The sequence below is a fragment of the Podarcis liolepis genome (assembly GCF_965112155.1).
Source record: "Podarcis liolepis genome assembly, chromosome: 16".
In the NCBI taxonomy this organism is placed as follows: Eukaryota; Metazoa; Chordata; class Lepidosauria; order Squamata; family Lacertidae; genus Podarcis; species Podarcis liolepis.
Genome location: NC_139567.1, coordinates 41,133,348 through 41,149,083, shown reverse-complemented (window position 1 = coordinate 41,149,083; position 15,736 = coordinate 41,133,348). Strand labels below are relative to the sequence as shown.

General features: G+C 41.5%; 1 protein-coding gene across 1 annotated transcript in view; it reads left to right on the top strand.

The window, feature by feature from the left end:
• Positions 1-15,736, top strand: part of PPM1E (protein phosphatase, Mg2+/Mn2+ dependent 1E) — an 86,450-nt gene that overhangs the window by 58,750 nt on the left and 11,964 nt on the right. Inside the window, exon 2 of the mRNA XM_083479860.1 lies at positions 14,713-14,831. Coding sequence (XP_083335986.1) covers positions 14,713-14,831 — 119 coding nt within the window. The remainder of the gene's footprint in view (positions 1-14,712; positions 14,832-15,736) is intronic.

The window sequence follows — 15,736 nt, the reverse complement described above, 5'->3', positions numbered from 1 at the left end:
TGAAGTAAGCTGTCCATGGGGAGGAGAGTTTAACATTAGATATTTTAATTATGCAGAAGCCGCTGCTTCAGTTTTGAGTGGCCCCATCTTGCTTCCAAACTGATAGGCACAGGACCACCCAAGTTTGAATTTGGAGGGATTGAAGATTAATTCTCCACCTATCTTCCTTTTCAGGCTGTTGATGTGCTACAAATGACTTACAGGAACCCTGCACTAGCTGACTAGTTGTGGGAGATATGCAGTCAAATCTAACAATGCATATTCTTGCTAGTTAGCATGTGGAAATGTTAAGACCTTAGAGTTGTATTGCTGATAGGTGGACTCAGAGCATAGTAATGTAATTAGTAGAGAAGGCTCTATGTCATGGGTAGGCAAACTAAGGCCCAGGGGCCAGATCTGGCCCATTCGCCTTCTAAATCTGGCCCGTGGACGGTCCAGGAATCAGCATGTTTTACATGAGTAGAATGTGTCCTTTTACTTAAAATGCATCTCTGGGTTATTTGTGGGGCCTGTCTGGTATTTTTACATGAGTAGAATGTGTGCTTTTATTTAAAATGCATCTTTGGGTTATTTGTGGGGCATAGGAATTCGTTCATTTTATTTTATTTTTCAAAATATAGTCCGGCCCCCCAAAGGTCTGAGGGACAGTGGACCGGCCCCCTGCTGAAAAAGTTTGCTGACCCCTGCTCTGTGTGATGTCATTTTCCCTCCTCTGCTGGGAGAAGAAGCAAAAGAAGTATTTCCTGTTCCTTCTCCCCTTCTCTCTCTTCAACCATGCTTTAAACACAAGTATTTTACCTGCATTTATTTTTAATGCTGTTGCTGCTAAGGATGAATGCATTACTATGAGTAAAATATATGTTTTAAACTTACTTTTCAGTTTGTAGACTGTTTCTTTGATAAACAGGGTAACAAAAGTACAGCTCAGCCTAACAGCTGATTCTTATGCTTTCAATTAAACTGCATAACTCTATTTAAAAAGGTAAAGGGACCCCTGACCATTAGGTCCAGTCATGACCGACACTGGGGTTGCGGTGCTCATTTCGCTTTATTGGCCAAGGGAGCTGGCGTACAGCTTCCAGGTCATGTGGCCAGCATGACTAAGCCGCTTCTCGTGAACCAGAGCAGCGCACGGAAATGCCGTTTACCTACCTGCCTATTTATCTACTTGCACTTTGACGTGCTTTCGAACTGCTAGGTTGGCAGGAGCAGGAACCGAGCAACGGGAGCTCACCCCGTCGCGGGGATTCGAACCGCCAACCTTCTGATCGGCAAGTCCTAGTCTCAGTGGTTTAACCCACGGTGCCACCCGTATAACTCTATTTAGCCCCGTGCTTTTAAACTTAAGTGGTAAGCTCATCCTTTTGTCTGTTAACCTACTCACGTGGGTCTGTAGGGGGATAAAATATAGTTAATTATATTCCCTTACCTACTAAATAAAACCCATCACTAGTAAACTTTTTTGTGGTCTGCAAATATTCATGGGCTATTTGCCCCGCTTCTGCCAAGGTTGCTTTGACATCACTGTTCCACAACTCCCCCAGCAGTTCCTCTTTGTGTGACCTATTCAGGAGTAGCTTAATGGCCCATGCAGATGCACTAATGCTGCACCTTTTTGTTTTACAAAGAACAAACGACTGAGACTAGAACTTCCTGCAATCTGGAGTGTATACTCAGCTGCCATCCATTTCATTTAGTTTGAGGCTCCCACAATTAAAAAGTACCAGGTGTTCGCTTCTTGGATTTAACGCTGCTCCTCTCTAACAACATCTGGCGTAATTTCAACATTGCTAAGATTTCTTCCAAGGGTATTGTAGTGACAGATGTCTGGCAATGCTTGTGGCAGGTATGGAACTGAAGGGTCTAGGAATTGAATTGAGCAAAGGGAGTTACAGAATGAGGGCATGGTACATGATTCATGTTACAGAACGATCTCGTTTCAGAAGGGTCAGAAAGGGGATAAGCACCAACAAAGTAACCCATATTAGGCATAATTATGTACATTATTCGTCAACAGATGCGGTGTGTTTCTGTCATATAACTTAGGAGCTAATTATTGATCCCAGAAGGAGTTTGAGTGAGGGGTACCAGCTCCTCAATCTCCAGCAGTCACTAATAAGGCCAGCAGTTTTTGAAATGCCATGTTTGAATGATGTCTAGCTCTAGCTAGCCAAATTTAGGATTACATTTTGATGTGTTAAGTTTTTTGATACATGGTCAGGCAAAGGAATCAATGACATAAGCTTTTATTATAGTATTAATGTATCTTATGTGGACAGCAAACAAAGAGCACTATACTTCTGTTTCGTTTCTGGTTTTTTTAAAGGCATTTGAACTTTTTCAGATTACAGGATAATTTACTCCACAATTCATTTTTGTTTTATAATTTTTCGGCCATCTTCTTCCTGCTTGGTAAGATGAAGCCTTCTTGCAGGCCCGCATTACTTCTGAATTCTTAAATGAGATATTTCCTTGATGTTTTCTAGGCATTACATTAAATGTTGTTTATTGGGGGGCGGGGAGTGTAAGGCAAGACACGATGTGGCCTTATTCCACCCTAAACTCCATATATCTCTTTTACGCCTAACAAACAAAATGGATGTTTAGTTCACACAGCAAGTAAAATAATATGTCTACTGGAACCAGCTAATGTCCAAAATAGAAGCTGGATGTTGCTGGACCACTCCTCTTCCCATCATCTCTGGGTGTGGAGGTCAAGTTAAATGATGGGGGGAAGAATACTTTTGGTGTAGCTCATTGGATTTTTATATTAGATTTTGTACTTCTGGTGATGATTTCCCTTGAAAAATAGTGTTATGCTTAGAAGCTGGAACATGTTGAGATCCTTCTATGTTTTTAGACATTGTGACTGTCCAATCCTGTTTTGGCTGGGCTTTGCTATATAGGGACTATAAAACTTTTAAATTTTTAAAATTGTTTTACCTATAATTTTGTTTTATTTGTTTTGTAAACCACTTTGAGGGTTTTGGGGTTTTTTTTACAGTAAAGCAGTGTAAATATTTTATGAAAAAATAATTTATGCTGCAAACCACCTGTAATCTTCAGATGAAGGACAGTTTATAAATTCAATAAATAAATCAAGCAAGCAAGCATGCAGTTGTGAAGCAATTGGGGTGTGGAGTCAGGGTAGTATGAGAGTCTTCATCTCATGTTATAGCATTCTTTGTAGGTGAGGGAGAACGTTTCGCAAACTTATTTTAAGGCTTTTCTTCATTTTCATCAAGTAGGGAGCCTGTGATTGCCAGGAATTTTATAACCTCATTTATGCCATCTCGCAAAATGGAAAAAGAAAAAGAAATGAAAATCTGATAGCAGCTTGTGAAGGACACACGCTGTTCCTATAAAAGAGCACTCTTATTCGCTACATTTAACTGTAGAGTCATTGGACTATCTTCCCAGATCACAGCCTCTATGAATTTTCTATCAAACAAAGGGAAGAGTCTGATGGCACAAAACAAACACATTTCTGTCCACAGTCTGGTGCACACAATTGGCTGTTTCATTGCAGTTACTGAAAACAATACAGTGGTACCTCGGGTTAAGAACTTAATTCGTTCTGGAGGTCCGTTCTTAACCTGAAATTGTTCTTAACGTGAGGTACCACTTTAGCTAATGGGACCTCCCGCCGCCACCATGCTGCTGCTGCGCGATTTCTGTTCTCATCCTGAAGCAAAGTTCTTAACCCGAGGTACTATTTTTGGGTTAGCAGAGTCTGTAACTTGAAGCGTCTATATCCTGAAGCATCTGTAACCCGAGGTACCACTGTATTATCTAAGAGAGGGTGATTGGCTGGGAATTGCACAGTCACAAAAAGCAGCTCCACCCATCCCTGGAGTGGATTATCATCTCTCTTTAAATGACATTTTAAGAACTAAGTGTGACAAATAAGCATTTAAATAAACGAAATTAAGTTATGCTTGAAAAAATACTTTTAAAAAGGTAGAAAGCCACCTAAAGTTTGTGGGGGAGCATGATGGGATTTTCAGATGTGTATTTGAATCTCTGATAAGTATGTCAGATGCATTGTAAAGCTGTGGGGAAGTCATGGGAGAAGAAACAGTAGCAAGTCATGTGAATGCAACTACTGTTTTCTTTGTAACGGGGTTGTTTTTTTCATTTTCACATTTAAGCTGTTTAACATGGTTGCATTAAGATATATTTTTGTTTAGATTAGAGCATATATGCAATAATTACATAAAATTAAAAACATAAATAAAACAATACACTCAGATAACGATTTATGAAAATATGAACAAAGTTGTGTCAAAGTGTACCAAATTTATTACAGTTATATCAGATATGAAATGATTTATAGTAATGTGTATTGCTTAGATTGGTGATCAAAAGTAAAAGGTATTTTATATCAAAAGCAATTCGAATTTATAGGTATTTACAGTGGTACCTTGGGTTACATACGCTTCAGGTTACAGACTCCGCTAACCCAGAAATAGTACCTCGGGTTAAGAACTTTGCTTCAGGATGAGAACAGAAATCGTGCTCCAGCGGCACAGAGGCAGCAGGAGGCCCCATTAGCTAAGGTGGTGCTTCAGGTTAAGAACAGTTTCAGGTTAAGAATGGACCTCGGGAGCGAATTAAGTACTTAACCTGAGGTACCACTGTATATGGGACGTGGGTGGCACTGTGGGTTAAACCACAGAGCCTAGGGCTTGCGGATCAGAAGGTCGGCGGTTCGAATCCCCGCAACAGTGTGAGTTCCCGTTGCTCGGTCCCTGCTCCTGCCAACCTAGCAGTTCAAAAGCATGTCAAAGTGCAAGTAGATAAATAGGTACCGCTCCGGCGGGAAGATAAACAGCGTTTCCGTGCGCTGCTCTGGTTCATCAGAAGCGGCTTAGTCATGCTGGCCACATGACCTGGAAGTTGTCTGTGGACAAACGCCGGCTCCCTCAGCCAATAAAGTGAGATGAGCACCACAACCCCAGAGTCGGTCACGACTGGACCTAATGGTCAGGGGTCCCTTTACCTTTTTATAGGAAGGGGGAGAAGGAAAAATATGTACTTCACGCACACCAGACTGTGCTATAAACTATGGGTACATTTCTACCATATGCCTCGTGACTTTATTGATTACACAAATAACACCAGTTGCATAAAAATTGTCATGTTTCTTTTGGCCTCTTGCTACTTTTAGGTTTTGTGTCAGTTTTTCCAATAATGGTGTTTGCCTAATTGCATTAGCCACCTGTTTTCTAATGTCAGGTCATTTTGTAGAATGGAAGTTCCAGTCCTAACGATGAACATGTGTGTTAAAAATCTCAGGACATTTTACACCCAACACTAGACATTGATCGACTGACTGATTGATTGGATTTACACTGGTGCATATGTGCATACAGTTTTTTAGAAATCCTATTTTACTAAATTTCTAGATCATCCACCAGGGCAGTTTACAATATTTAGATAAAATAAATAAACCAATTAATACAACCAAACAGTTAAAACGATAATGCTTTCAGAAGAGACCTTGATTCAAGTGGCCCTACCTTGTAAAATTACACTATTTAGTTTTATGTGGCTGTGTTTTGTTTTTATTGTGTTGTATGTTTTAATTATTTGTAACCCAACCCCCCCCCCCACCGTTGAAAGTCAATTGTTGGATTTAGAGGCATATATGTGCAAAGACTGTAAATATTATAAGCTAATAAGAAGTCATGTAACATTCAGTGGTTTTATATTAGATAAGTTTCCTGCAGCAATTGCTGAAAAGACAGATTAATATTGCATTTTGACTGAGCACTCTTTATTCCATTAACACTTTAAAGACACTTTCTTTCCCTGAAACACGGGGGTTTTTTGGCATCCTTTTGCTGTCTAAACACTGTTTAATGGAGTTACACAACATTTAAAAAGACAAATCTGCTTTCTTTTTCTCCTCTATGTGTGCAGTAACTCTGATTTCACCGTGTGTCAGAAATAAGCACACTCCGATTTTGCCAGCACTTTGGGGCTTAAAAATAACAACCAGACCTGCTGTGGAAAAACCACTAGCCAGCCATAGGTTAGGGCAGATCAGTGTGCTAGCAAGTGGGGGAAGGTGATGTGTGCAGACTGAGAGGAGAATCTTCAGTGACACCTCCGCCAAGAATAGCACACTCTTGGCATCCCTTATGTGCACCAGTAATCCGTTCAAAGCTCCACAGGCTGCTTATCAAGGATGGATGCTCCTCTCTCTGGCTGTCTCTGTGCCAAGCATCTTTGAATAACACAACCTCTAGCACTAAGGAAAGACCCAAAATCCTCACTGGTACTTAAATGCTAGAACTGTGGACAGAGTCATTTTTATTAGTTGATTTTTCTTCTCTAGCTTTATTAAATGTACTTGCATCTTAACAGAATCACAATAAAGTTTCATTTTCTGAGGTATGGAAGGAAGTTCAGTAATCTACAACGTAATAAGAGCTCTTGCTTGTTGGGAGGAACATCCATCTTTAATATTTTATTGTGTTTTGTATATACGGAAGAGGAAATGTCATGGGTTGAGGTGCAACCGAAACTGAGAAGCTTTCGGGAGTTCTGAGGTTTTTTTACTAATTTTTAAAGTTTTATTAATGTGCTCAACAACAAAAAACTACACTCCCTTACACACACACAAAATATGTGTGAGAAAAAAATACAAAAACAATATAATAAGGACCACTTCATACCTCTTGAACTTGTCACAACTAATCTTTACATTAACCTTATTTACACACTTAATAACTTATCTATCTATATCTGTATCTCTCTCTCTCTCTCTATATATATATATCTACACACATACACTCTTAAAGAATATATTATGTCCTATGGTAAAAACCTTATAAAAATCAAAGTTGTCAAATCATTCAGTTGCAGAGATGAATCACAGGAAATACCTTTATTCACAACATTGCTTTGTTGTTGTTTTAATGCTCTCCATATTTTCAGGATAGTAGGGGATGCTGAGGATGGTAGATTTTGCGTATCTTTCTCATAAAGTGTATTCTGCACTCTATTATTTATCTATTTCTTAGAAGTGATTGGTTTGTAATCAGAGCAAGATAGATAGATAGATAGATAGATAGATAGATAGATAGATAGAATCAGTCCTATATAGTAGATCTTGAAAAATAGTTGAGGTGGTACAGGGAATATTAGAAGCACTGAAATATGTAAAGTACATAAAAGGTAACAAAAGCAAATATTGAATTTACTGGTAGCTGCAAGACCAGGTATGGGAAAGCCCAATCTGCTCCATTAAAGCATGAATGCTTGCAGAAAGTTTGGTACTTAAACTGTCAAACCTTATAAACTTATCACAAATCACTAGTTAAGTTTTTAACTCTTTTGATTATTTAATTTCTATATTACTTAATATATTCAAAATATCTCTAAGCAGTGTACAAAAAACTGAAGCACCAACAGATAACAAACAAAGTATTACAAAAATACACAGGTACATCCACCCAATCCAAATAACTTTATTGTATTAGCCATTGATCATGACAAATCTGAATCAAAAATAAATACAAGCAAAAGGGTTGTCGTGCTATTTAGATCTCTGCATCTTCCTTGCAGTTCACTGCTATATTGTCAAGGGTCTTCTTTCTGATCTTTTTGGCCTCCAAAGCAAAAAGGGCAGCTTTATGAGTCACTGAAACGTTTACATCACTAAGAAGCCATAGGACCTTCTCTGCCAGGGAGAGACATCTTTCCTGTACGGATGGTAAGGTGAGAAATCACCTCCTGCAGCTGCCCACATATTCTTCGTATGGTACCCTTTTATATCGTCCATCTAGGACGGTGGAGGGCATAACTTGAAAATGCAGCTCAGTAAAAGGAAATTTTAAGTGAGGCTGGCTAGAGATTCGACAGGTAACTGGCTCTAAAATGGACCATTTTTAGAAGGGGGAACCAAGGAGAGCGTTTAGAGGATTTGACTGCTTGCAGATCACGTAGTGATTCTGTCCAGTGGCACCAATCCCTTAACTGGCGTTTGTCTGTGGATATAATGTCCTCTAGCTTATGGAAATAATAAGAGTTCAAATAACGTTGGGTGTTACATTTCCACCATTGGCTGTTCTCCAATTCCAAATAGCACAGGGCTGGCGAGCACTCGCAAGGCATGGAGGACAGTCTTTTCAGGTAATTAAATCTGGTGCAATCGGCTCTTGCGGTTAACGTTGGCCATCCAGCTTCCATGCGTAAGAGTGCAGCTGCCGTTCCCTTGGGTAGGGAAAGCAATCTCTTGAGAAATTGGTTTTGCACCATCTCTAGCCCTTTAATAGCACTCTCATCCTCGCCCCAGATTTCAACTCCATAAAGCATTTGAGGGATCACTTTACTGCCAATTATTTTTCTGCTCTTTGTGAAGTCAAACTTCATCAGAGCCCCCATCTCTCTCTTCCTTATAAAATGTGAAATAAAAATGTTACATTAATACAAAATTACTAATACATATAAATCAATATTAGCTCATTTTCCTTCAGACAAACCCTTGCTCTCAGCCTCCGGGTTCTCACCCAGGGTCCAAACAAACTCTCAGCTCACCTACAGAAGTCTCACAATGAGAAGAGTTCCTAAAATAGCAGACATCACTCTAGTCTCTCACTCTAGACTTGCTTTTTTATTGGCAGGCCCAAGGTGGATGGTACTTGCTCAGGCTGCCCACAGCTGTATCCCATTTAGCTGCACTCTTCACATCCATTTCCAGATACAGCAGGTTTGTTGAGTTTCCCAAGGGGTCCAAATAATGGGAAAAGGGCCCCCCTCTATACAAAACTCTTTCTTCATCCTCTGTCCTTCATTGTCCTCAAGCTGCTTTTGAGACCATAGGAGTTCACTCGTGTTTAAATGTAATGAATCGGCTCAATATCATAAAGTCAATTGTTTTAACTTGTTGTATTAGGTGCCATAAATAAGTCACACTCAGACTCCAGCACCTGCCTTTCATGCAGAAGTAGGCTGGCTCTTGATTAAAATGAAGGCTACATGTGGCATTGCAATTTCATAAACATATTATATTGTATCAGATGAATGGCTGGTAAAACAGGCATATATTCCCTCAAGTAGAATGGAAAACCAAAGTGGCATTATTTATTGTCTAGCACAGGTATGCCATCTACCCATACTACTGTTGGGCTAAAAATAACTAAGGGGCAAATTATATGAAGGCTAAATGTAGAATATATAGGTACAGCAGCAACAATTTAAATTATCTCATAGCTACTTATTTTTTTTAATCAATTGATTTAAAGTTAGTTTTCCAACCCAATAACACTGCAAACATGTTAAACATGTACTTTGGAAACTGTACATCACTGATAACTAATTTTACACCTGACATTTTGCCTTTAGTTTAAGAAATAAAGCATGGACAACATTGTATGGGGATTATGCTTGTGTCTATTTTTACATTGTGTTGAGGAGCATCACACAGGCTGAAACAATGAAAATACGTTCCCTGATACTAGTTTGAAGTTAACTGGTATCAAGTCCAGAATAGTATTGGAGGTACTGAATTGCATGGTGGTATTTCAGAGTAATAGAGTGACATCTCCTCCACTGTTTAGCAGTCAGATTCTTGTCTAGTCTTGGCTGGCAGCGCACAGCAATCCAGTTAAGGTTCCTTAACAAAAGCCTCTGGAAAGAGATTCCGATGGTTACTAGTCAGAAGCAGAGGGACTGCCCCAGCTGATCACTTCCCTGCTTGCACTGCAGTCCTGGAAAGCCTCTCTAAGACGATTTGCAATGTACAGATGTCAAAGGCAATTAATTCTGTGGCCGTCTGTTGGTATTATTAGAAGAGCAGGAAGGGGAGCTTTCCTGGAGATTTCCCCCCTTTATCTTGCCCATCAAAATTGTCGAATGACTCTTTTATGAATTTGGTAGATTGGAAACTTTTGTATTAAATTTAGAACAGAAATAGAACTGTATAGAAGAAGTGTTTTTTATAGAGATTTCTTCCTTACTCTCTGACTGGCTCTCTGATGTTACATGGAGCCATTAGCCCAGACAAATGTAATAAGGTGACATGAGCCTATTTCAGACTGTTTCCCTCTAAAGTTAATTGATGGAAGCTGCCTGCCTTCCAGTTCAGTGGCTTTATTCCCAGGAGTACAGGAGTGCAGCTGTGGGTGTTGCGCCAAGTGCTTGCATTGCCAAAGAGTCAGAAGAATGTACTAAACCATCTAATTTATCTAATAACACCCTGAGTGGCTTTTGTTGAAGCCAGCGTTGTCAGGGTATTAGCTCGATATTTTGGCTATATACAAGTGTGCAAGCTTCACAGGTGTGGACTAAGCAGACCCACATAGGTAGCTGTTGGCAAAACCCAGTCACTTGCATCTCAATGGTTATTTTCTGGTAATGCTAATGGAAAAATTACATTTTAAAAATCATGGGAGGATTTCAATTTCATTTTTGTGATAGGGTGAAAAACTATAGCTCATTAGTAGAGAAAATGTTTGCATGAAGCAAGTCCCTAGTCTCTGTTAGGATATTTCCGTTCCACCTTAAAAGGGAGCAGGATGTCTCTGCCACCTCTAGTTTTATAAAGGGGTCAGATTGGAAGAATCTCTACCAGAGTCCCTGGAGAGCAGCTGCCAGTCAGAGGAGACAGTACCAGTGTAGAAGAACAACAGTTTGGTCTCCTACAAGGTAGCTTCCTACCCTTGGCATACCTTGCTCTATCCTGATCCTCAGTTTAGCTTTCCATAATGACCTGAACTGTGACTGTTCTCAAATAGCATATATTCTCTGCCAAAACATTTATTTTTGATGCCACATATTCTGAACTGGCAAGGGGCAACTTGCAGCTTTAGGAGCATGTGACTCAGTAGGAATTTGTGTATTGCCTTCCCCACCCACCACCACCATTGCCAGTCGACAGGCAAATGAGGAGAAAATGGCATTTGTGGCACCTGAAGGGTCTTTTGAGAAAAGAACAAGGAGCGGAAGGCTTCCTTAAATGCCTAAGAAAGCCAACTGCTCCTTGTTCTTTTCTCAAAAGACTCTTCAGGTCATCTACCTGTATGGACAGGGCTCTGCACTTTTTATTATTTTTAGTATTCCACTATATATGGTAGGTATAAGGCAGGTCTGCTTCCAAACACACTTACAATCAAAGGTTTGCCAGAAAGGAGAGAACAGAGGGACAGGCAAGAGCAAGCAGGGATGAATGAGAGAAAGTGTAGCATGTTTAGATTTCGTTGCAGTTGAGGATAGCTAGCTGTGGGTGTAATCAAGGGATAATACAAAAGTTGGGGTTTTGTGGGCTGCTTTGACTAATGGAGAAGACTTCACACAAGAGGGAATGGGATCGGGTCATTAAAACCTTGTTCCTTTTTGTATTTTTAATAATCAGGTTTTGTTACTTTAGTATGAAAGCCACCCAGGATATATATGTGTGTGTGTGTGTGCGCGCTCGCACACACAACACACACACTGCTTAATTTATACATTCAGATTTTATAATTTGGCTTGCCTTTACATCAGATTTGTGGATGGGTGGCTACATATATTTATTTGTTGACTATTTTGTTGATTTATTTGTAGCCCTTTTCTCAAGAGCCTCCTGAGTCTATCACAGTTCTTAACACAGCATGCATGAGATGAAATAGCAACAAACTGTGATAGTTTTCAGGGACACAGGAGTTCATTGTAAATATGCACATACAGATACACCTCAGCTAAATAAAGCGATTCATTTTATAAATCTGTGATTGCATTTTGCGCATGCTGGAAATGAGCTGGGAAGAGCATGTCAGAGTGCATTCATTTTTGCTGATGGATGTGGAGAGCCAGCATCTTGCTGTGTGCTAAATGGTATCCAAGGATTTGCCTAGTGCCAGGAAAAACCAACCCAGAGACTCTGTAATATCCCATGCTAGTCGTGCTTCATTAGTGTGCGTATTACTGAGCTTTGAAGTCACTGCGTGGGTAGTCGGCACAACTGCTGATGCTGAGAAAGGGCTCGTGTTGATGGCATTTAAGTTAAAGGGCTAGAACTTGACTCTTGACAGGATATCATTTGGTGGATATTGTTGGTATTTTATTTTTAACCCTATGTTTAAGTCCCGTATTTTTCCATGTATAAGACGAGTTTTTTGGCTAAATTAAAAAAAAGTAAAAAATTGGGGGTCGTCTTGTACATGGAACATGGGCATCCAGGGGGATTTTTTAAAATATTTAAGCATATGTCCAGGATTTTGGCTTCGGGGGGGTTGAGGTGGTCCCTCCTGCTGCCGTCCCCTCCGGGCTGCATGCTGGCGACTGGCTCCTGAAGCCCCCGCTGGTTCAACCAGCGGAGCAAGAGCAGCTGCCACCGCCACTGCTGAGGGCTGCCTCAGCTACCTGTCCTTGCCCTTCTTTCCTTTTTCCCCCCTCTTCCCCTCTCAAACTCCCACCCTGCCCCCAGCCCACTCACCACCTTCCTCAGTTCAGTTTGCTCCTTGGCATGGCCTGGCACAGAGTGGGCGCTGCCTTCCCCCAACTCTCCTGCCTGGGAGCCTCCTTCACCTCGCTTCCCCGCAGCAGCAGCTGCCACCGAGGGGGAGTATGTGGTGCCCCAGCTGCTGCCTTTGCTTCTGCACCACGGTGCACTGCATGTACCTCATGCTGGAAACTTTGAAGGCAATTGCCCCAAAAAAGATTAACTTGCCACCACAGATCATCCAGATTTTCACTTCTATTTTAGAGCTTTCTTTTCTTAATTTTGGGTTCAAAAAAATAAGGGTAGTCTTATACATGGAAAAATACGGTAACTTACATAAACATGAAATGCTAAAAATTGAAATAGCCAGGAGATTTAGCATATGCACTTAAGTTATAAATCTCTTTATGTAATGACACTCCAGATTTACAGTTTCAAAAGGCTGCTTGTTGGCAAAAGCAATCATCTGGGAAGCACTGAGTAAAGTGGCTTTATAATGGGCCTAAGAAGGGCTGTAGCTCAATGGTAGTGCACCTACATTGTGCCAGATTCCCAGATTCAGTCCTCAGCATCTCCAAGTAGGGCTGGGAAAGACTTCCTCTCCGAATTCCTGGAGACCTGCTGCCAGTCAGTGTCATCAGTACTGAGCAAAATGGACCAGTGACCTGACTCAGCATATGGCAGCTCCAAATGATCCTAATGGGTGCAAAGCCACGGTTGTTACTACTCAAGAGTGTAAGGTGTCAGGGTAGGGGTGGGTTACTGAGCTCTAAGACAGTGTTTTTCAACCACTGTTCCGCGGCACACTAGAGATGTTGCCTGGTGTGCCGCAAGATGTTGCCTGGAGGGAGGCGGGCGGCGAGAGGCGGGGCGGCAGCGGCGAGGAGAGGCCGCCCAGCGCGGGGCTCTCGCCGTCTGCCTGCCTGGCTGCCTGCGAGCTCAGCGGGCAGCACCTCCGTCCGCAGCGCCCGCCTCGCGGCTCTCATTCCCTGCCCCTGCCAAAGCTCACCCAGCCAAGCCGCACTCTCCTTCCTGCCTCACTTTGCTGCCTCCTCCCCCCCACCCCCAAAGCTTGGAGGTTCCCCGGCGCTGACCCGCAGGTTTGACCCCCTTCTCACACCTGTTCGCGCTCCTTGCACGGAATGGGGCGGATGGGGAGGAACGGGGCTCGCCGCTGCCTCCGCTCGCCCTCCCCCCCTCCGCCAGCGGTCCCGCGATTCTTGGCTTTTTGGCAGTTGGCACAGAAGGAAGGCAAGGGGGAGGGGAAAAAATTGAAACTTACACTTTCGTGCGTCCCTCCCGGCATGACGCTGCGCGCTGACGTCACGGGGCTGTAATGGTGGTGTGCCTCGAGATTTTTTTCATGAAACAAGTGTGCCTTTGCCCAAAAAAGGTTGGGAAACACTGCTCTAAGACATTTGGACAGAGATTTTTTTCTATCTTACCATAATCACTGTTTCAATTTCCATGTTGTTGCTATAAGGGAAAACTTGTGTTTAGGCTGCAAAGTGTTATACACCATAATAAATAAGATGTGTACTTCGTGCAGATTTGTGCAGAGTTGTACTTGTGGCCATGTTGGGATCTTTCTAGTAGGTCCACGTCTACCTCTAAGCAGACTGGAACATATGGCAGATCTTACTCCAAGGGAAAGATTGCAGTAAATAGATGTGCATACGCTGAGGATAACATTTGATGCTTAGAATCAGTAGTGGAGTATTCAGATTGCCCCACATTTATTATTACAGCCTTAATACTTATTATAACCCTGTTAATTCAGTATTGAAATTAGTAATGGTATCCAAATACTTGCAGATGGGATTGCTGAAAGAATAGTGGTTTGCCTAGTGGCCACCTAGTGCATTAAAAGCAACTGAGTTTTGCATTGTGGACTTGCTGGTTCACATCTGAGAGTCTTGGACACTCTTCTCCATTAGATCTCATTTGCCCATGCCAGTAACACCAAAAAGAAAAGAAAGTATGCTAGTGACCTAGCTCTGCAGTGGGTTATGTGGCGATTTTTGGGGAGGGTAACCAAGATAGCAAGCTGAACAATGCAGCTTTTCAAAAGAAAAAGACCAGCCCTTAAAGTCCAGCTTTTTCTTTCAAAGTTCTTCTTAGGAAAGATGAGACAAAGGACTAGCACTATTTGTTTTCAGTTTGGGGGCAAAATGTACCTTCCTATTTTAGTTAATATTGTCCTGTGTGATTCTGTGTTGTGGAACTTGCCAATTACCTTATTAGCAGAAAAATGATTTTCCCAATTCTGTTTTCTCTTCCAGTAATTGCCCTTCATTTTTGGCGGCTGCTTTAGCCCGTGCGACAGCCGATGAAGTCCTCCAGAGTGATCTTTCGGCACATTACTTGCCCAAGCATGAGGATAGTCCCGATGGGATAATACGTAAGTGCCTGATATACAGTATCTTTTTGTAAAGCACTTTGAGGTTTTTGCAGTCAAGTAGTGTATAAAAGTTATGAAATAAATAAAATCCCAGAACATGATGAAATGTCAGTCCATCTGCTTAATTACCAACTCCTAGTCTCTCCACTCCTTTTGGTTTTGATGCCATGGAGCATGATGCTTAACTTGCCCCCCCCCCCCGCAAAGAACAGGATTGCAAGCAGAAACCTCTGATTTGCATCTTACCTTTGGACAGTTGTTTATGGGGTGACATTCATTGTGACTATTTCAGGAGCCCTGTCCTAGGCTGTTCTAAGGGATATATTGTGTTTATTCTTTTTCCACACGTTATTCTCTTCTCACCTCCCCAGAAAATTCAGGAGAATTTCAGAGGGATCATTGTTGTTGTGACATTTGCAACACAATGTCTTTCTTTTCAAAGGCAATCTTTTAAAAAGCAAAAGAAACTTTCCCTTTTTACTTGTTTGTATTTATGATGCAGCAAAACTTTCCATCCTCCAGCCCTATGCTGTAATTCATTCTGAGTTGTGCTGACTAAGCTCCCTCTGCGGTCTCCCCAGAACGCTTGTTACAATGAAAGATAGCATCTCATAGGAGAAGCTGACAGGGTGTTTGTTGTTCAGCCTGGAAAATATATTGTCATCCTTCCCTCCTTTGCATTTGCTTAAAATATAAAAAATTAAGTTCATGTGTTATTTACAGCAGAGGCTAATACTGCCTATACTTTGCCCTCATTTGTAGGTCTTTCTGCCTTTCCCAATCCTGTGCAGGTGAATGAAGCAGATTTGTCATTGTTCTGGCTGAGCAGCCCTCATTAGTTCCAAATTGAGATCTGTTAAAACTTGCATAAATATTTGACAGTCTCCAAGGAAATGTTGACATTT